This window comes from Aptenodytes patagonicus, chromosome 5 (genome assembly GCF_965638725.1).
Source record: "Aptenodytes patagonicus chromosome 5, bAptPat1.pri.cur, whole genome shotgun sequence".
Lineage (NCBI taxonomy): Eukaryota > Metazoa > Chordata > Aves > Sphenisciformes > Spheniscidae > Aptenodytes > Aptenodytes patagonicus.
In genome coordinates, this window is record NC_134953.1 from 25,217,646 (window position 1) to 25,241,115 (window position 23,470).

The 23,470-nt window shown below is 37.9% G+C and overlaps 1 protein-coding gene across 1 annotated transcript; it reads left to right on the top strand.

The window, feature by feature from the left end:
• The first annotated feature begins 698 nt into the window (after positions 1-698).
• ENO4 (enolase 4) lies at positions 699-23,226 on the top strand. Its single transcript, XM_076338012.1, is given in 16 exon segments — positions 699-785; positions 1,398-1,487; positions 1,490-1,822; positions 4,319-4,447; positions 5,679-5,869; positions 7,398-7,537; positions 9,320-9,489; positions 9,718-9,849; positions 11,310-11,375; positions 12,104-12,166; positions 14,284-14,451; positions 16,274-16,399; positions 18,720-18,915; positions 19,889-19,956; positions 20,522-20,639; positions 22,725-23,226. Coding segments are annotated over 16 exon segments (2,250 nt in total). The 3' UTR covers positions 22,898-23,226.
• The last annotated feature ends 244 nt before the right edge of the window (positions 23,227-23,470 follow it).

Sequence of the window (23,470 nt, forward strand, 5' to 3'; positions counted from 1 at the left end):
ACACCCACACAAGCCTAATGAAGATAATGGGGTTGCAGAGGGTCCACCGATGGTATGAAGTGGCTTGCAGTATCCTAACCTTAATCAGTTAACTACTTCATAATAGGTAGGATCATAGGATAAGCCATCCTCTTTCTACATGCTTACAATTACTATTACTGTTAATGGAAATTACATGGCCATACAGATAATTCATGTAACGTTCACTTGATCATGAACCAAAAATGATAAATACTTGAGGGGAATCCTTACTAGTATTTCAAATGGTTTATTAAAAAAAATGTGCAAGGTTATTAAATAAACTGAGTATCAATCTGCTTCAGCTTATTGCTTTCCTAAAGGCAAAGCTGACAAGTTTCATTTCCCAGATGGTTGATCAATACCCATTGAACAATACATGAAGCTGTTTCTCCACAATGCATTTTATTTAGAGCCCTTTAAAAGGCAGAGGGTGGGAAACTGATCTAGAGGCACTTGAAATGTATCAGAAGGTACAGCTCTTGCATCAGGTTGTATTATCTAGCATATGATGATGCCCTCAGAGCACCACACCAGCACCGTTACCTCCAGAAGTCTGTTCTTCCAGGAATAATTAAACCAGAGCCTTCTGGGCTAAGCACGTGCACGTGACACAGATCTGGGACTACTCCACTACTACCACCTGGCCCACCAACCGCGCAAGCCCCTCCTGAGCAGTAATGTACCCAAAGGAGCAGCAGCCCACTGCACTAACCTGTTCTGAACAAGGAAAATCTAACGAGGTATTCGCTGCCCGCTCTCCTCAAGTAACAGGTAGTGTCAGTTTTGAAACTTCTTCCGAGGAAACGGCTTAAAAAAAGAGGGTTTAACTCTCTGGAGAGGTACCATACTATTTCTGAAGGACGTGAAAGGAAAAGAAAATGATTCAGTAGGGATTTTTCTTCATTATCACCCAACCTAGAGAAGTGAACATACAATGAGCAAAGGTCTACACATATTGATTTTAGAGCTGAGGAAGTGTGCAGCTAACAGCTTTTTAAGTATCTCCATTTTCAGTTACTTCAACAAAATTACCAATGAACAGTGTAACAAAGTGAAAGTTTTTGTAGGAAATTGCAGACTAAAAATGATCATTTAGGTTGTGAAATGTTTCTTTTCATTGAAAGTAAAGGGCTTTTAAACGCAGCAGTAGAGTTACTGGGGCATTTTGCAGCGTTAGCCTCACTAGACATTTCACAAACCATAATCTGTCTCTCTTTCAGGACGATAATCTTACACAATTTTGTTGTTCAGAGACTTTTAAAACTAAAGGGTACCTGCCCGCGGCATTCTGACTTGGAAGACCATAACCAGCCTCTGAGGGAAGCGCAAACACCGCACGCATTAAGAAAACCAAACCACGCCAAACCACCCCCCAGATCTCCAACCAAGCCCGGCCCAGCAACGCAGCAGGGGCAGGATGCTCATTAGCGGCTCCGTGGGAAGAAAGCGCCGTTTACTGAGGGGCCCCCAGGCCGGGCCGGGGCGGTGACACCCTGAGGGAACAGCTCTCCCGCCCAGAGTACCGGCGGGGGGGCGGGGGGGCGCTGCCTCCCGCCGGGCGTGCGGCTCTCGCGAGAGCGCGGGCAGCCGTCGCCTAGCAGCCGGCCCGGCCTGTAGCGTCCACAGCCTCGCAATGGAGCCCGGCGGGCGGCGGCAGCAGCAGCAGCAGCAGCAGCGGAGGCTCCAGGGGCCGCGGCAGGAGGCGGCGGCGTATTACCGAGACCACCGAGTGCCGCAGCGGATGGAGGAAGCACTCAACGCCCTCTTCCCCCAGCGCCCCGCGGATCTCTACGGGGAGCTGGTAGCGCGGGGAGGGGAAGCAGTGCGGAGGCGCCCGCCGCCCGCCCCGGCTCCTCCTGGGGGAGACCCTGCAGCGCGGCGGGCCGCGCCGGGCTTGAGGGGCCGCCGCCCCCCGGCGGGGTGAGCGGGGCTGGAGGGGGCTGTCCTCGGCAAACGGGCCTTCCCGGCCCTGCTTCACGGACAAGGAACGGCATGGAGGGGGAGGCTGCCAGCGGCCGCGTGGCGCTCCCCGAGGCACCCGTGGGTGCCCGCCGTACCGGGCCTTTCCGTAGCCCTCTCCCAGGTACCCGGCGTGGGCGCCGGGCTCCGTGCTTGCCCTCAGGCAAGGGGAGTGCTGTCTGCCCCAGTGCCGCTTGCCCGCCCCAAGGGTTTGATAAACCAACAGGTTGATGCGAGGAGCTCCACGTCTCTGTGATTAAAATTAAGCTTAAATAATTTCCTGCTGACTCGGGCAAGGTCTGCGATGGTTTTGTGTTTGTGACCAGTGGCACTTTGACGCTGGGCCAGATACATTTCTGCAGCAGCGGGGCTTTTTGTCCTGTGCTGGTTGCTCGTCTCAACACAAAAACAAAGTATGTTGCCTTGGGAGGCACAGATGGACGTCCCTAATAAAACCGCTGCTCAGCATGGTGATGTCTCGGGCCAGTGGCAACAAGACACTTGGTGCTATTCATACTGCAGCTCTCCCTGAAAAGCAAATAGGCCTCAGTGAAAGTGTCAGGAATCAGACCAATTTTATCTGTTCCCAGTTGGCAAAATATTGTAGACAGTAGTCCTAATGAAACCTTTAATAGTGGTGACACTGGAATTTGCAACGCTACAATAGTGAGCAACTCTTGAAAAAAATAATTTCTAGTATGTTCTCTGATGTGAAAGTGGCTGTGGAAATGGAACGTTTCATTATATCTTATACCGTCTCCCATCTCCAAGTGTTTTCACATCACCGGTGCAAGGGACTAGAACTGGTAACACCTTTCTTTGCTTGGTGTTTGGCGTGTTCCTCTTCTATGTAGCTATAAGTGTTTCCTAGTTTTCCCATTTGGTAAGTCACGGTTTGGTGGCTGTTTCCAATACCAGACTAAAGAATGAAACTAGTAAGGAAGTATGTAGTAAACCTCATGTAGCAACTTAATCCTTTTTTTAAAGTAACATCGTTCATTAAATACGGACAGGGCCCCGAATATATTCTCATAGTTGGATGATGACAGTTCAACAGTCCCATTAAAGATCATACTGGAAGAAGTAAGAGAACTCTGCCTGCCAGAAGTCTAGGTTTTCAACCTTACTCACAGGGCTCAAAGCTTGCTAACCTAAAATCCCAGATTTCCGTGGAGTAGTGACCCCTAGCTACATCAGTTGTCTTGTGTCCTGTTACTAGATGCAGCATACCCACAACTCCTTAAAATTGTGCCAGCCTTGTTAGCTCACGTTGCGTCCAACCAAAAAACCACTTCTGATTAGGAGAGATTGGTCATTGTGTTAAATAACCTTACACCAAGTATATTCTGTGAGAGAGGAGTCTACAAAAAGAGCAGTTATCATTGTTATTGAGGAGCTTGATGACAAGCTTCTCTTCCTTCCAGATTAAATCTTCCTCTATGAAGATCTTTAATACTGCATCAGTTGAGTGTTGAGACACATGAGCCGCTGTACGTGTGTCTTTGATGAAGCAACCTTGAAACATTATTAGGTATCTAGGACATTAAGTACTTTCTATAAGCAAGAAGTATATTCTGAAAATACTTCTTGTTTTTCCCTGTCTGCAGCACATACAAAATTTTATGTGTAGCATTTCACATGAGAACTTTTTCTGAGCAGGAGGATTTTGGTTAAAGATTGTTGCTAGTATTTTTTTTAGAGAAAAAAAATTACAATATTATTTCAAAGCTTAATAACTACTTGTTAATGAAAGCATGCTACGGGAATTTTAATGTGACATTAGGATCTAGTAGAGTTCTGTATGCATTTCTAAGAGTTTTTCCTGTCCAAGATCTTTCTTCTCTCCTTGTGAGAGAGAAGAGACGTATTTTTTCACGATCTTATCCATAGACAAAATCATTATTTTATAGCAGCTCACTGCACAGGGGAGGTCGAGGCTATGTGAATTCTAATAGAAATGAGTTTCATGAGTAGCACGATGACTATTTTTGTTATTCAGTGTAAAGCCAGGTAAGCTTTGGACAAATGCCTATTTTCTAGGAGGATTAAGGAGATTTTGATACTCATCACTAACTTTGCCAAATAAAACACACGTTCATCTAACCTGGATGTGGCTTTGGACTTCCATGCTTAGATATGAGTTGGATCTGTTCCCTGGAATCTCATTCTTAAGCAGATAATACAGAAGTAAATCTTCAGTGTAACAGAAGTATTTTGAATACTGGGATGTAGAAATGGATTTGCTCAATGATGGATTTGCTTTAAATATATTTAATGGAAAAAAAACATCTTTGCATAGAAATTGACTTTTAATGAAGTTCTTTCTCTTTCATTTAAGGCTAACTACTTTTCTAAATTTTCAAAAGCTCCAGTAATATGCAAATTAGTTGGAAGAAAAGTTCTTGATGGAGTTGGTCAGCCAACATTAGAAGTGGAAATATACTGTACAGTTAAAAACTATGAGAAGGTATGAGCTGCTTCTTCCTGTTTTATTTATTTTAGTAAGACAGTATCAGGGAGAGGTACTATTGTACCACATTGTAAGGAACATTTTGTTGTCCATCTTTAATGAAAGGATATGAATTCCTGTGACTCAACAGTCGAGTAAATAGTGTAACTTAGAAAAAAAGTTGTCATGAAAAGTTAGGCGGTGGCAGCAACTATAAAAACTTTATTTTCCATGAATTAGACAATACTTGTCTTTATTTTATGAGTGGGATGTGACAGTGCATCTTTGTATATTAAATTTTTGTCTGTCTTCATGATCATGTAGTTTTTCCTTACACTCCATATCTAGGCCTGTAAGTTCATTTTCCTTTTACATTTTTCTTTTTTTATTTTCAGATCCTTATATTTCTATTTGTATGACAGTGTTTCAGAAAAATATAGTACAGGTGAAAAACACAGTATAGGTGAAAGCGCTTTTTTACACTGAGCTAATAGGCTGATGTGGGTGATACTTAAGTCAAACATATCCATCTAGCACCTGCAATGCAAAACTGATGGTGCATTGCCATCTCTCCTCAAACCTGAAATATTCAAGATACTGTCTTTGCAACTCTAGCTATTGTGGAGTAATTATTTATACTTTCCCTCATAGTTAAACTATGGTTCACTTCATTCTTGAATTAAATATAATTTCATAGATATTCACTGCATGTAAAGTTAATACTGTTAATGCAGGCAACTCTGTGATATTTGTAAATTATGTCTTCATTAAGTGAATTTTCTTAAGAATCGTTTATCCTTCAGCAGTACAGAAAGATATGTTTAAATTACCTAAGTAAGAGAAAATGTAATGGATCATGAGGGATGGCATTAAGCATGAATGCTGATGAATCATGGTACAACAGGCTACCAACAGCTGCAATAAAAGATGTCATAATGACCGTGTGGTCTTTAAAATAACTCCATTCTATTCTGATAACAAAATATATGTATAAAGCAGATCTGTCAGGAGGTTTTTGCCTAAGTAGTTATAATTAGATCAAGAAACTTGAATAACATCTGTGATTACCAAAGTATAAGATACTAGGAAGAAGGTGCTGGATGAAAAAAGATAAGTAAGTAGAGCAAAGAGTAGATTTGGAGATAGGTACTTGTAGAGTTGGTAAGGACATACACTTCTTAGTCTTTCAAATGACATTTCCAAGTTAGAAATTAAATAGTGTTTTAAGCCTTTTTACATTTTTTTGCAGAGGATTTGTTCCACTGTAATGTCTTCTCATTCTCAAATACCTGAAAATGCTTTACCTGAAACAACTGAAGCTGATGAGAAAGAAAGAAGTGACTCTGTTAACACTGCTGTGGAATGGGTGAATGAATCACTGAACACAATGTTAAGAGACTTGAAGCCTACTGACCAGTGTACAGTTGATAAGATGCTTGGGTAGGTCTTTCATATTATGCAAATTATTACATTTGAAATATACACCGTTCATTCATATTGTAAATGAAAAACATACAGAATATTCAATGTTTTCTAGTATTTTTTTATATTTTTAGGATGTGATGTCTATCTCAGATACATTGCACTATATTATTTCCTGCTTTTTTCATAATTATGATACGAAAATCATGCTGTTTTTTACAAGGTTTCATACATGGGATACAAAAATAAGGGTCTCTCAGAAAAAAATGCCTGAACACGTTCATGAGTCAAAGGCTCCATTTAAGAATCTCCTTCAGTGCCAGTTTAATTCAGTGGGGATGTTTTTTCAGACTGCGACTCCACTTCTGTTCATTGCACTGCAGAACAAAAGTAGTACGAAAGGCCTGTGAGTGTGTCTTCTGCATTGAGCTAATCCACAGAAAGCATATGTACACATACAGTTTTCAGGTTCTGGTGGAGTCTTCTTTCTGAGCAAGCTACTCAAAAAGGCTTCTTACTTAGCGCAATTAGTTTCTTTGGAAACATAGTTTCTTTAGTAAACATCCATGTTAATTTTTTCATACAAATATTTCGTCTTGGGAGCATCCCAAAGTAAAAAAGAATGGCCATATTTCTCCATTCAAAGAAATATGTCTGGTTTTTCTAAGAAAAAAAAAGTAAGGTAAAAGTATCACATGTACCTGAATGTATTTTTACAGTAACATTAGAGGAGCTACCTGGCAACATTATAGCTTTCTTCACCCTGGAAGCAGTAATATGGCCTGTCATCCTCTTCTGTAGTTGGAAGTGTTTCTTTCAGCTACATCACTGAGGGAATGACAATGTGCTGTAGGCATAGCGGTTGGGCTGCCACACCTAACACAGAGTGTAGCAAACAGACCTAACTGCCTTCCACGTGGATTAGCTTTGGGGAAACCTTGATGAGGGGAATAAGGACTCAGTTGCAAAGAAATTCTTCCAACTGAAGTGAATCTAAATAAGATTTTAATGCTTGATTTACATGACTTTATCTATCTTACATACTCAGTTTGCCTGAATTGGGTGACTGTGACCCACGTATGCAGTTTCCACTTCATGCATGTAATTGAAATTCAGCCACTTCTGAGCTTGCAGCCACTTAGATAACCAGTGTACAACTGACCTATTGGATTAGCAACCTAGGCCAAATGGTTGTATGTCATGAAGTTATGACAGGATCTGTTACTACCCATGCAAAGCAAATACATCCTTCACGCTAAGATTGTTTGCACAGAGCTGACTTTCAAACCAGTGTGATTTGAAAAGCGTGTGTTAAGGTTTATAATACTTGCTTGTGGTTCTTTTTGTTTAACCAACACTGCAGATGACTACCAAAAAATAATGTCATTTATTGACTTCTCCAGCTTCACACAATGAATCTATGGCAGAAGCTCAACTAGGTGTCCTTAATCCATCTCTTAGCATGTTCTTCAGCCTGTATCCTGTGTCTACTTGTCACGTGTCTAACAGTATTTTGAGCCACTAATCTTTATGCCTTTTCCCTCAGTGAATACTTTACAAAAAAGGTAGAAGAAAAAAAAGAAATTCAAAAGCAAGAAGAAGAAGAAGCAGAAGCCACTCTTGCCCTTACGTCATGCACTCCATCAGCAACAGCACTACCTGGCAAAAAAAAAGCAGCAAACCCAGGTTTTAGTTTATTTGATTTTAGTATTTTCTGCAATACAGATATTGATAAAGGTGCTAAAATACTTTCTGAAGTATTCCATGGACAAATGACAGTGTGTCTCTAAACCAAACCCAGTCTCAGTTTAAAGGGTTTGGTTACTCTGTCCTAAATCATCTTTCCAATTACAGCAGTTTCTACTGCAGAAATGAGAGAGGGGAAAATACAGAGTTTTCTCATCATTCACATGCATTGGTTGAACAGAGCTTCTGCCTTTGTTTTACAGTTGGCTTAGACAGGAGGTTATTACTCTTCAGAGTGAGGAATAAGAATAGAGGAGGATGCAAATGAAGAATAAAAATGAAAATTATAAGGAAAGAAAAGGGAATCACAGAACTGAACAGGAAAATGGAAATAGAATTAAGATAGAAGTTGAAAGAATGGAAAGAGGGAGGAAGGGAAGTTTCTTGCTGACACTGAGAAAAGGAGGAAATAAGGTGAAAAGCAAAAGAGAAAGAAGGAAGGGGATGAGATGGGAATGATGGGCAGTATAGAGTAAAAAGAAGTAAGCAAACAATGCTACCAAAGGAAAAAATGGTGTGAGAGTAGAGAAATAGGGCAAGTATACATGGCCAACCCCCCCCCCCCCCCCCCGAAGGAAAAAAGCACCATGTTACCCCCATATATGCATTACCCTCAGAAAAAAAAGGTTTGTTATCATTTATTGGAAGGGCGGAAAATTTTGGCAAATTATTATTTCCTTATCAGTTTAGTTTCAACTGTCATATACTATCAGTAAAACCTTCCAATTAATATGTTAGATGTGTGCACAGTAAATTCACCTTTGACCTGAAATGTAACATCTGCAGTTGTCAGGTCCATCCAGATATCGTCATGTTGTATATTATACTTTTAGTCAAGCTTCTGCTGATACATGTATTACTTGTTTTCACTAATTGTGTTTTCTTTATATTTGATTGTGACATTGACTGTAATATTGTTGTTAGAATCAATACCTGACTATTAGGAGCCAATGACTGTAAAGCTATTGGGAACTGAAGTAGTTGGTCAGATTTACAAAAAAGTCCCCAATGGATATGATTCTTGGGAATCAGACCGCTTATTTCAGTTTCACATAGGTGCTTACTGTACATGTTCATGTAAGCACTGTAGGCAATAAATATGATAGTGGGCACTGCTGGGTTTCAATCACTTTGACAAAAGTTACTCTACTGTATCTGAAAGGGTAATAATTTCTTTTGAGAATTTAACAAGATTATGCATATGGAATATTTAAAAGACCTGTTTTCTCATTGGAAAATCCAATTGTAATAGGCCGACATTTTTTTCACACTCATTATTAGAAGAAATCAAGTATGCATACTCCCAATCAGCTTATAATGTAATCTTCCAAGTTGTTTATGCAAAACCTGAGCATATAAGGAGGACAATAAAGAATATTGAAATCATGCTTATGAAAGGAACCTGAAAAATGATATGACGTTACTGGATATAAACACAGATAAATAAAAATACAGATTTCAGTGGCTGAAAGATGTCTAAAAGAAATGGATTTGAAATGCATTTGACACCAGAGTGAAGACAGACACTTTGCTTACTTGTAAGGTCATTTCATGCAGAAAAAAATGACAGGATTTAAGTTTAAAAAAAAGAACTGATTCTTTTGTAATACATTGCCTACATACTGAAATGTCAATATCGTATTTACTCATATAACTCTGATACATAAGCACACATTTTAAACCAAGAAAATATTTAGATACTACTTTCTTTCTGTCTTGTAGGGAAGAAGGTGGCAGTTGCAGAGAGAACAATCCCACCTGCAGAACCTGTTGAATCAGTGCTTTGTGGCAGCTTAGCCATTGGGGGAACATCACTTGCTATAGCTAAGGCTGGTGCCACCATTAGCCGTATCCCATTGTACTTACATATTGCACTGTTGAAATGTAATCAGGTACATGTGACTTTTGTCATTTTGTTTATTTTATCCCAGTTATCACAATTATTCTAGAATTCTGAAGCCAATAGTCCTTCGTGACAGTGGTATTAAATATACCATGTAGAATACACCCTTAAGACGATTGTCTGTAGCAGTCTTTGAACCCTGTGCCGTAAGTAAAATAAATAAGAAATCATTCTGATTTGTAACATTTTTATTTTCACGTGGTACTCCCAATTACAGGATTCACCTAAAGAAATTACTCTGCCACTCCCAATGGTTACTCTGTTGAACTGTGAAAAAATTTCACCTTCAAAACTGAAATTAGTGAAAGAAGTTATGCTTATACCACCGGTTCAGTTATCACTCAAACAGGTACTGTTTCATTTTCATTTTTATAAATATATTCTATAGACTTTATATAAACTATATATGTACATAAGTATATAGATCTTTTCAATATAGTCCTTACAAACTGTATTTTTCATTTTTTGTTTACTTGCAAGGCCAAAGTTTTAACAAATGTTAGTGCAGAATTCTAACACCAGGAACATTAAAAGAAGTAAATACATGAAGATTTCAAGTTAAAAATGCATACGTTAGTGTAGAGGAAAAAATCAGTGCATTGAAGAAGATGTAGGGCAATCGTGTTACACAACAATGAGATATTTTCATTTTGTTTAGAATGTGATTTTACATTAGTAGATTATAAATAGTATCAGTTGATTGATAGAGCATACAAAACAACAAAACTCATAATGAATTCACAGGAAAGCATAAAATCTTTGGGAATAAATTGCTTTAAAAATGAAATTGTGAAGATAGAAGGGAATAGAATACAAAGTAGAACAAAATCTATTCAAGGGGCAAAAAGGATGGATGAGACAGACTGGATCAACCCTCTCTTTTTGTTTAGCCATGTGTTGCATTAAAGAATGTATCTGCACAAGATGCCTACATTAGGGCTGTGATTTCTACTTTGTATGCTGCTGACCTGGACAAATAGCTGAGCTCGATTCTCTTTCTTTTTCCTTTTCCTTTAACTTCTTAGAACTGGCACCAAGAGCTCTTAATAAGGTTGCTAATTCTGTACCTTTCAAAGATATAATGCCTCCTTGTGCTCATGGGAGAGCAGCAAACTGTTTGCTGCAGTGCAAAAAAGGTATCCATTCGTCCTGTGTTGATGTGTTGCAAGCTGTGACTGACTTCTGCCCCCTTCAGTATTCCTTTACTGGCACAGTTTAAGAAAATCTGAAATGTGATTTACAAAGTTGGCATTAAACTTCTACTAACTCAGCTGAAACGGAAGAGAGTCTTGCGTTAAAAGCAATTGATTCATTTAATTGGAGTGTTCCTCCATTCCCCAATGTTTAAAATTAAGACAGTGATTTTTTCCCTGCTTCCTGGAAATGTTCTAAAGGTAAATACATTTAATTTTGTCCGACTTTTGAGTTAGGAAGTCTTAGATAGAGTCACAATTGTGAACAGTGATTATAATCTTCCCACTTCTCAGATATTGCGCAGACCTGGATATTGCTTACTTGTTAGATTTGGGAAGGGTTCCTTTTGGGGAAGAAGAGACTATTTTTCTTGCCATCCCATTCAGCAGCATAATCAAATATTCCTGTTCATTCCACTGCTACTAACCCTTTATCATTGGACACTTGACTGCATTTTGTGGGTGGGGGGATTGTGTTAAGGAAGTCTATAATAGTTTTTTTTTTAAAAGATGTAATATTAAGATGTGCATTTAGAATAAGTGTTCTCTTCTGATTTAAGCTGCTAAAATGAAATAATTTATCTTTCTTTTGAAGATTACTGTTGTTTAATTTCAGGGCATAGAAAGAGTTCTGGATATTCAGAAAGAAATGATGAGACTGTTGGAGCCTCCAGGCAAAGCGGTACAATAAAAATGTGTAATAATAATGTGGTGTACTTCATTTGGTCTTTCTACTGCTATTGTCTTTTTAAGCTTAAACATGGAATGTTTAGCCTGTTACCAGGTTTAGTCTTATGGCACAGAATAGAAGATGTGTTTCTCTGACAGATGAATAAAACATTGGCCATTTGGTGATATTAAATTAATGAAGATAGAATGAAACATTGTTCTAAGCATAGTGAGACTTTCTGTTTACTTGAAGAGGTACACTGGGAGTGAATGGTATCACAGTGAATATACAATATATGGCTCTGATCTTGCTAAGGCTCACACACACGCAACATATTATTCAAGGTACTATTACTGTAGTAGTATATCAGTCTCAGTATGTGCATATGCTTTTTGCATAGCGAGGTTGTTGGGTTTCTCCAAGTACAGAGTCTAGATTCTCATTTCTAAGATCCCCTGTATTATTAAAGGCTAGGTGGGAATCTTTTGAAAAACAAATGGTGGTTGGGGTGATGCCCACATAGAAATAAACATTTGAAATGAGTTACCACCACAAAATAAAACTGGATAGCTGCTTGATAGTATTCAAGACAAAACAGAAGCTATTTCCTAACTTAAATATTTGCGATGTCTTTAGACCAAAATTCAGTCAACTTTTTTTTTCTTTTTTTTATTCTGAAGTCTCTCTGTCATTTTTGGACTTTTCCGGAACTGATTTCTTTCTTCTTTCACTCCCAACAGCCCAGTCCTCAACTAGCAGATAGTAAGAAAGGCAGAGCACATAATACAGGGAAGAAAGCTCCGGTAAGAGAAGAGATTTTCATTTTAAGCCTTCAGCAAGGTATTAACAACAGCAGGGAACCAAAACGTTCTTAAGAAATGAAACATTAATCTACATTACCATTTTGGAAAGGTCAAGGCAAGACTTTTAAATATTCCAAATGCTCGTATTTTACATAATAATTTGGATTCTTCTGACTACACCTTCCCATCCTGTGGAACAATAACAGAAAGGAGAAATTCTTCTGGAATCTGGTCATTTTTCTCATATAGAAATCCTGGTAAACTATCCAAATGAGCATTTTGCAGGCCTGTAGCATCAGCAGAGAACATGCCCTTTTGATCATGTAGGCCATAAAACTATTACCTGTAAGATTTGCGTATTGTGCTGTTTCCTAACTGTGGGAGCATAACTCCCTTCTTAATCATGCTGCATTAAGTTCCCAGTTCCTGTTTGAGGTTATAGATAATGGCAGATACAAACCAGTAGCTAAAGGACAGCACTCGCAATAGTGCGCAGGACATTATTTTATATGACTCAAATGATCTCTTTTTATCACTTCAAAACCTGTAGCTGATAGGTGAGTTTTCCAAATAGTGGGATGGAAATGCCATGCTGGTTTTGCTCTCCATTCTGAGACGATCAAAATATTATCAGGTGAGAATTGTTGCTGTTGTGGAGTATACAAAAGAGAGGATGAACGGAAGTTTTCCTATTTTTTTGTTGCTTAAACAACACAAAATTCTTCATCATTAATCAGCTGGCCAGTGTTTTTCTGGTGGGTAATTTCCATATTCTTAGCGCAGTATGTACTGCAGTCACAGGTTAAAATAATTCCTTAAAATACACACAAGGAAGCAATGCATTAGATTCTCTGAAAAAATTCCAGTTATTTCAAAAGGAGAAAACGAAAGGAGATAGTAGTGGGACTGAATTTTAAACTGATAAAAGCACTATGTCAGTTTGAACTTTTTTTTTTGGGGGGGAAAGGAAAAATGAAAAAGTAGGCAGTGAAGAAGAAGCAGAAGAAGAACTTGTTTAGGTTATAAAAGTAAAGACTAGACAGAAATAAATGTTTTTGTAAAGATAAACAATGCTTTTAATAGAATGTAACAAGACACACCATATGGGTGCCTTGAAGATCACATGAAAACGGAGACTTAACCTCTATCTCACGTTAAATGCGGGAAGACTGCAGCATTTCTTACTGTCTAGCTGCACCTTAGTGCTCCAAAAGCAACAAATCAAATAGATTGTCTCTCCTTGCAGATTGCTACAAAATAATGTCGTAACAATTTGACCTGTGTTTTCTTCCTAATTTTTTATGTGAAGGAACATCCATGTATCCTCTGTAGTTAGGCCTCTGTTCTGTCCGCTGTAGTTAGTTCTCTAACTCTTGTCAAAACCAATGCCTTCCAATTGACTTCTCCAGTCTAACCCAGGATTATATCTTGCTGCTTTCTGGGCAACTTGGTGTCATTCTTTATAATCCAAAATTCACAGACTTTAAAGTTAAAAATCAGTGTTTGAAAAACCTACAAAAAACCTGACAACAGAAGGACACGTGAAATATTTGCTCAATGCAACTCTGCTTGTGGCTCGTGTCCAGGAACACTGTTCCTGAGGCAGACAACTCCATGCCGTTGTGCTAGAGGTATTTCCCCTATGTGAAATTTGTTCCTTCTAGAAGTCTTGGAAGATTCTTGTGTTTCTTGAACATTCCACAGAGGCAATATCAAAGTTGTAGTTGAAGATGAATGAGTAAAAACTGTTTAAAAGTGGAGAATGTGTTTTTGTGGCAAAGGGATAATCCATAGCACTGGAAGCTTTTATTTCGCGTCCATGACAACTCTGGTTGTTAAGAGTGCCTTTAAAATCTTTTTGTAAACCAGTACTGGCAATATAAGAGCGAGAACTACATGACTAGACATATTTCCAAGGACTGTTAGCTCTCTACTCATTAGCACTTGGTTACCCCTCATTCATACAGAATTGTCCTTAAAGTTGCTAATGCGATTTCTGAGAAGAGATTTATATTTTGATGGCTGAATGCAGACTGAAATGACAATGAAAATATATATATAAGTATTATAGATATACATGTGTGTAAATAAAGTTATTATTGTTGTTTCACTTTCAGCCACAAGCCTTAAAAAGAATATCACATTTAGGTTGCCTAATAACAGGATGCGATAATCTAGAACAACTGCTACTCCTAATGCAAACAGCTTGCAACAATATAGGTCTGGAGCTAGGAACAGACATGCACTTAGCAATAAATTGTGCTGCTCATGAATTAATGGATTACGTAAGTTATTTTCAATATCTATTTTGTTCGTTTTTAAAAGGAATGTAGCTATTTGTTAACATTATTTATTACTACACTGCAAACTCACCTAGAAGCTTCTAACTCCATTTTTTAAGGTAGCAATCAAGCAAACCAAAAGAATTGTCTCTGCATTTATAAATGATGGTTGAATCGGTCCTACAAGTGTAGCAGATATGTTATTGGATTGTGAGTGCAAGGGGACGAGACATGCAGACATCCTTCTGGTAGCTTGATGCAGTGGGGGCAGTGAGAATGCACGTATTCCTCCTCCACAGCTGTACCAGCGTAGTGGTGGTGCACCTTGCGTGGAATAAGGCTCACTGGACCAAGGCAGACCCCCATTACAGCTTGTGTCCTGCCTACAGGAATCTCTGTTACTTTCATGATTTAACTTTAACCATTCAAATGGTATAAGCAAGCCTGCCTGCATCAGCCAGGTTTATTCCTTTTCTCTGTTTATTTATTTAATAAGATTTTTCAGTTCAGTCTGTGTCAAATACAGCAAACTGTTTTAATGGGCAAACACCTACTACGTGCTCTTAACAAACCATCTTCATTTCACGTTACATCTCAGACAATTTTGAATTAAAGTATTAAGCAGCAAATCCTGGTGGGTTTTTTTTTTCATTTCACCACAAGGTATAAATGAAATAATTATCTTCTATCCACCTTGCTTTCAAGGATGAAGAACAAGAAATTATTTACACAAGTATACTTCTGTAATTCCTTCACACCACTTAGATGCTTATTTCTGCATTTTTATTACACTACATCTGTTGTTTTCTTCAAACTACCTTGACCTTTCTGTGTATTTTTACTATGGTATGTGTGTTTACCCACTAATGTTCATCTCATTGTGTATCAACATTCATTTATTTAATTCTTATTTTTCAAGATTTTTATTTGACAAAGTTTATTTATCTCCAGCTGAAGTCTTAAAAGTTCTTGCCCCTTGTTCCAAGACCAATCAGGTTTCTCTATAAGCAGAAAAAGAAACGTCCTGTTCCATTTAATATCTCGTGAGATTTTGTGTATTTGGGTGTACTATAGTGACAAATCTTCCATTATTAATATCTTTTGCGAAAGCAGTTGCTTTCCTGACAGTTTGTGATATCTGCATCGTATACCAGAATGAGCAAAATCTTAACCAATGAATTATCAGTAATTGTGTAACTTTCTGTTATTGAACTGTTAAAGTCACTAAAGCAGTGGGTATTCTGGCAAAGTTTGACAGTGTGCCCTTAATAATCCTCGTACGCTGCAGTTTGTGCTTCCCATAATGATGAGACTAGTTTTAAACTAGTCTTTTTTTTGAAAGGGGAAAGAGGCAAGGAAAGGCAGTATCTTGTTTTTGAGCACTGAGGGTGCACTCCTTTCCGCCACCAGTATTTTCTTTATGAAAATTAGGACAAAAAATTAACTTTTTTTGGAAGTGAAAAGTGAGATTTTTCATGCAAGATTTAATTAAAATGTCAAATACCGCTACCTTTATGATAAAGTTACGTAAAACTGGCAGTGTTGCCTAGAAAATGCTCCCTTGTTTTGGGAATGGTATCTTTCAGAGACTTCGGCATGAGCCCACTGGAACCCACTGTTACTTTAGGCAAAGTTTTCTATAACAATGTGCCGACCACACAGACATAGAGTAAAGTAGACAAGTGAATGTGTCCTTATTGAAGAACAGACAATCCACTGCCTTAATAGAGATACTACTGTCACAAGATCTGTATGCTTATGTTAGTACTCTGGTTTTTAAAGTATTACCTTCCTTATCTTTTGTGCTTTTTACTTTACTTTCTAGGTTAAAGGAAAATATGAAATACTCACTGGAACGTTCAAAAGACCTGATGAAATGGTTGACATGTATGTGGAACTGATTAATAAATTTCCTTTTATTATTGCATTAATAGATCCCTTAAGAAAAGAGGTAAGATACCAGAGTGCAGTCCTTGAAAAACTGATAAAACTGTTAAGTGGCATATCACTGAACTTTTTTCACATTTTTACAAAACATAAAATACGAAGCTTCTGTTTTCAGAGTCTTTAGGCACAAAAATATCACTATAAAAATGTATGTAACCATTCATTTGCATATCTGTAATTGACAATAACTCTAAATTTTTCTATACTTTTGACATAATTCCTGACAGAAAATAATCCTGGCATGAACAGAATATGGTCAGTACCAGTATTTTAAAGAATTACAAGAAAATGGGTTTTTTTTCTGATTCTACTTGCTAAACCACTGTAATTTTTATTACATTTTCCTTCTTATGTAAACAAGTAATTCAGATTATAAAATCTAATTATAAAATTCAAGTGACATATAAATGATATGATATTATATTATATGGGAGAAGCTAAAAATTTGGACATAGTTGTATATTCCTTAGAATCACTCAAAAAAAATTATTGCTGCTATTCTTTATGATTGAGATTTATACCCAAAGCCAGAACAAACCTGTCACTGGCAGCATTGCTCGGCAGAATTTTTAAAGCAGTAGTAAGATACCATGTATTTACCACTGTGATCAAAGTTAGAGGAGTTAATTTAGTGCGGCCGATAGATTACAACAGTAAAGTAGAATACTATTAAGCATGTTATCAAGTTACAGATGGATGAAAGAAACAGATTAAATATTAGCATTTATACATAAGATTAAGTTTCCATGTATTACAAAAAAGATAAAACTTAATTGCAGCAGAACCTACAATTGTAGACCTAGATTCTGCAGTTGCACAACTTAATAAAAATTTGCTCTTGCTGTCAAATTGCACACTTTATCTTCTTTAAAATAAATACATGGGGTTTGTTTTCATGAACAAAACATGAAGACCGTGATTGAAGGGAGAAGCAAAGTGATGTTGTCTGTGAATCTGCTCAGTGCCTGAATCGATAATTCTAAAACAGATGAACTGCAAAATCCATCTGATTTTGTTCTTATCTGGAACTTTAAAAGTTCATTTTTCGAGTATCTGTGTTTACTGTTACCTCACTCTAGTTAGCCTCGGCTCCCTGCACCCTTTCAGTCTGACTCTCTGAATTACCCATGTTCCAAAACAGCAGATTATTCCCCGCTCCTGCCAGGGCTGCAAACTTCCTTGAGAATTCTTGTGAAGAAACATATTTGCAATATGAAAATCTGCAGGAGAATTACAACAGATAGTGAAGTACAGTTTGAAATAGAATACTGTTCAGGGACATGCCTCTCCTCCTCCTCCCCCCTCGCAAATCTACAAAGTTTACCCATGCCACATCTTTGCCTCAGATAATTAGGTCCTTGAGGATTAGCTCTGGTACCAATTCAACAATTCATTGCCAGACAGCAGACCACTTCAGTGCTTAAGTTTAAACATTTGTTCAGGTGTCAGAAACTTCATTTTCACTTACATGTGGGCTTGAAATCCTTACAGGAATGGACCCTTATACAGATTGCAGCTATATAGGTAAAAAAAGCTTGTGTGATCCGCAGACCAAGAATTATTACTGGCAGAATTATTAACTAAAAAAGTAATGTTTTTAATGTGAAAACTTTGTATTCTGTGGACACAAAGAAAGCAAATTAATTCATTAATTTCTTCTCTCAAATTATTTATATATCCTTGTCCTTTATTTATCCTTAAATCTCAGTACGATGTGGACAATGCATTAAAATCAAGAAACAAAGACCCTAAAAAAATGGAGCTTTGCTGGAGAGAGAGCGTTGTATTCTGCTGTTCCTTATGGGTCAGTCTTACAGCTCTGAACATCCTGTCTTGATACGTGTCATTGAGTCTATGACTGCCTCCTGTTTCATTATTTTATATTCAGACAAATATTGTGACACTTAAAATATTAACACAAGAGTGAGTCCTCTGAAGAAAACAATAGAAAATTATTTTATATGCCATTAAAATTAAATAAATCTCAGGAAGGGAATCAAAATAGCAAACTCCTACAGTTAATTCAATTTGAAATATTTTAAACTATACTTGTGTGCAACTAGCTTTGATTAATTCCAGATTAGAATTTACATTTTCTAGCAAAATCTTGAAATCCCAGAAAAATTCTGGTGGTATGTTTTTCTTAGGTAGACGGTTTTAAAATACAGTATAAAATATAATATGTTTATATGAAGGGTACCTTTAAGATTAAATCAAAATTTTTTTTTTTTTTTTTTTTTTTTTTTAATTTTCACCTCCTCTATTAGGGTTTTCATTCAGTTTAGTTTTTTAAACTCCAGTTATTTACTTGATTGTTTATGCAGGACAGACAACAATGGAATCACATCTGTTGTGCTCTTGGTTCCAAGTGTTACCTGATTGCTGAAGATGCTACCACATATATTTCCAAACTTAAAATTGACCAAAACATAAACATACCAACGTGCAGTGGTGTTGTCCTAAAATATATTAACCAAACCAGGGTATCAGACCTCATAGAACTTACTGGACTTCTAGATGGTGAGTAGAGGGGGAAAAAGGCTGACTTTCAAACCCTACAAGTCAATAAATAGTGTTGCTACATCTGTAAATATTACATCTTTTTATGTAATTATTGCCACTTCTAATTTAGGAAGCGCTTGTCAGAAGAAACTAAAATTCATGTTTTGATTCACATATCTCTGTTCAGGAGCTGAAAACAGCATTCAAGGCTTCAACTATAGTAAATTAATACACTGTGGATGCTTTGAGTGTGGGTGCCCTTTGGCACTGCAGCTAAGTGTCATACAGTTAGACATCAGAATTAAACAAAATAAAAAAAGAGGTAGTTGACTAGTCTGAATTTTGACTAATACTAGTATTAATAATTAAGAAATCCAAACAAGCCCAGAATGTTTAAAATTGCAGTTTACATGATTATTGACTATACATTACCGAGCTTTTGTGGTAACAGTGCTAAGAACCTGTGCAGTTTCATATGTAAGATTTGTCTTTGCATCAATTTTTCTTTATTCATTTTTATACGCAAGGAATAGATGGACAAATTTAATATATCTAAGTTCCTTCCTTATTCCTTCAAAAAGCCCAGAATCGCTATATCAAAGTGAGTAAATAGCAACTTAAAGATTTCATTCAGTCATGATGGTAAACTCTCTATAGTGAGGAAAAATCATTACTATAGTAAGGAGCACATTTAAAATAAATAGAACAGCCTCCTAGCCTGTAGAATACATTACCAGACAGATCAACTGGAGACAGAAATTAGGATAGGATGTTAGATATTCCCTTAACCATGCTGAAAATAAAACGTAATGTTAATGTAGCAAACTACTATAGTTTATATCCTTATGAGGTGGGTTTCCTTGGTTTTACTCCTGTTTGTATTTAAGCTTCGATAGCCCAAAGGTAAAAAAGAATGAAAAGTCCAAGCAATTTCTGTGTCGAACATACAAAATATACACTAATGAAGGTTTTACACTCCCGTTATATATAGGTCAAAGACATATTACCATATTAGGAAGTCCAGATGGAGAATCTTCTGATGATAGCCTTGTGGATCTGGTAAGTATTGAAAGCTGTTCAATTGCAGAATTGCCAGAACACTGCTTTTAACATGAACTATTTTTTAAGGAGAAAGCCTGTTTCCGCTTGAGAAAGAAACAACGTTTTACAAAATGGGCTTTTTCTAGAGAGTTGCTTTTTTTCCCCACAGAGAGTTATTCTTTGAGTTTAAAGAGAACACACAGGAAATTTGCCAAAGCAAGGAGTATATTCAGAAGTGTGTATGATCTATTTGGTTGCATTAGTTTATAAAAAAAATGTGAGATACTTAAAACATTTCTAAGTAGTAATAATATTTTAGGCAAAAATTCTTAACACTAATATATTTAGTCTTTTTGTATTAAAGCTACATTTGCAAATAAAATTTCGTTTCATACGCCAGTGAAAATTATTGTTTGCATCCGACAAATCTTTCACTGAGAGATTTTATTTCTATTTAAAGGAAGGTTTTTATCTGTAGAAAGGTAAGAGTGTTAAATTAGAAGTAGGATACCATGTTTAATAATTAAGAAGGACTTCACTTCCCGAACCGTCTAGTTTTAAAATACGCACTTTTTCGTTTAAGGCTGTTGGACTGGGTGCCAGGTTTATCAAGTTGGGAGGTCTTTCCCGCGGAGAAAGGGTGACCAAATACAACCGCCTTCTTGCTATAGAGGAAGAACTGGCCAAGAATAGAACGCTACGTATGAGCTTCTTTCTTACTTTGTTTTCAGCTTGCAATGAATGCGAGAACAAAGATTGGAGGGAGAATGATTGAAACTGCACCACAGGAGGGAAGTGAAATCAAAAGACTATAACTAAGCGCTGACAAAAAGAAACTAGGATAGCACTTGCCACAATGTATATTGTTGTCCTAATGGATTATCTGTTTACTGAATGTTAAAATAGACCCCTTCTTGAGGAGTAGCCTACATTAAGCTTTTTTCCAGAATTAATTGGTTGGAGTCTTGAAGCCCACGGTGCAAAAGGAACAAAACAAAAACCACGCATATAACACGCCGAAAAGCTGCCAAAACGGAATTTTAGGCCAAATACCCTACCTCCCTCAAGCCCCTAAACATATATTGCTAACAAAACTTCATTTCACAACCCTCTTTTGTGTGTTACATTTCCAGCAAAATGTGTTTGGAAAGCTACAATTGCACGGGTAAGCACTAAATAAAACCCAAGAAAACCCGAAGTTGACTATGCACATTCAGCCTTAGCCACTTGTATGCATCTGCCTGCATTTCAGGATCTGCATCTTCTTTTTAGCTCTACACTGTTAAATGCTTAACAGTTCATTAGAACCACTTCTCACTTGTTCAGGTATCAATCAAGACAGAATAAAGGCATACAGTCTGAAGGGGAGGCAGAGACACAAGGAGAGGAAGAAAGGAAGGAAAGGGTTTGCAAGAATTTATTATGCCTAAGAAAAAGAAAAATGAAGGAGAATTAAGTCATTTTACCCTCTTGTTTCTAATCATTTGCAATCTTCTATACATAGGACAGCACCACTTGACATGCACACTAGAGAACAAAGTTTTTATTTTAAAAAAATTGTTATTGAAAATATTCTGTTTTCGAAATCTCCCCCTTGCTCATCTATAATGGTTGTAAAAAATAGAAACATAGACAGAAATTCTTTTTTGCTAAGACAGTAGTTTCACAGAATGCATTTTTCAAAAACAAGACATAATTATAAAGAGCTGTGAACTTTAACTGCCTCAGCAATATTAATGTATTCCCTATTCAAATGGCATAGTGTAAACAAAGGGCTTGAGTTTGACAAATATTTAAACCTGTATCTCATAAAATGAAATAGCAACAATTCCAGAAGCCGTTAATAGTTTGGCAGAAATAAAATCCAGTAACTAAATCAACAGCAGGGATATACTGAGATAGCATGTCTGAGCTGCATACCAAACTCTTCATTTGGCTGGGCTGTGAGCTACGGAATACACTGGAGAGCTGAGAAGAGAGGACTCTCTAAGTCGCTCGTAGCTGGGCAGTGACACTGACCCCTCAGGAGTCCCCCCCAGGAGGGGGCACGCAGCTGGGCCCAGGAGCACCGTAACAGCCGGCGCCCTCGGCTCTCCTGCTGCCTTGCCCCCTCTCGCTGGGAGTAATTTGGGTTGCGCAGAAGGCTTTGCCTAAGTGCAGCCCCAATGCCGATGCTGTGTTTCAGCCACCAGATTCACCCGGAAGGCGCGTGTGAACTGCTTGCAAGCTGAATCGGACTGGCCATCCCTTTACTAAAAAGTGACACGTACAGCTGAGACATACTCGGTGATGGGGTGGGCACTGTGTATGTGGCAAAACGGAATTAGGTGGTGAGGTTAGGGAAGAAGGGGTGTCCCAGAATTGGGAAAAATAGCAGCGAGAAGACAGGTGAGGTGTTAGTTACAGGAGCAACATCTGAACATGGGCTTACATGAAGTTGTTAAAGGCTGGGGCAGAGAAGAGGCACGGTCAGCCGATGGGAACTTTTGCAAGCGCACCAGTGCAGAGGAAGATGGGTGTTCAAAAAAAGGGCAGCAAGGTGCGATGATTAGTGAAGAAGGGAATGCAATAAATATCCCGGCTCAGGCTGCTGTGCAGCATGCCCTAATCCTGTAACCAAAGTGCAGGGCTGTTGCTCCTTTGTTTCTAAGGACCAGACTTCTAAAGGTGTTTAGAGACTCTTGGAAGCATCATGTGGCATTTAAAAAAAATCTGAGTGCACCAGAGAACATTACAAGAAACCGGATTACAGCAAACATGAGTTTCTTTTTTCTCTTCTATTTCAGGTGAAGCAAATCTTGAATTTATTGCTTTTGCTGAAGAATCACAGCCAGAAAAACAAATTTCTGATGTACTTCCTCCCCCAAAGCAGGATTCGTTGCCTCCACAGCTCTCTCAGCCAGCCCTGCAGGTTCGCAGCCTGCCTGCTCAGCTCCCAGAGAACAGCACACTGACCTAGGTTGTCAACATTAACTTTTGGATAAATTTCTGAAAAAAACATTCTAGTAAGAAACTCATATATTAACTATTCCTTAATCCATTTCTTTTCAAGCACTTTGGCTAAACGTTTTTAAAAGCATTCAGATACTAGCTTCTCTTTTCCCAGGAGAGCATTGCTTTCAGCTGAAACCAAGTTAACTGAGCAGTGGCTATAGTTTGAAAATACCACAAAATTCTGTGCTGTATTTACAAACTGACAAAACAAATACCTCTGTGTTAAGTCCAAAACTAAATGTTTGTTTTGGGAAAGTGGAAATCTCTCTCCATACAAAGAGCAAGCTATTGACAAAGAGTAAAAAAAAAAAAAAACATTTTACAAAAAACAAAGGCCTTGACTGTTACGCTGCTCCATCCCCCACCCGCACCCTCAATGCTGCTCTTAGATCTAGCCTACAAGGGAAATTTTGCTCCAGTTCTAGCTAGCTAGCAATACAAGTGCATCAGCGCAAACCCCAAATGTAGGGCACAAAGCCGTCACTGGCATCGCTAGGAGGCTTGCTTCAGTCGGAGGCAGGGAATAACAAGTCAATTT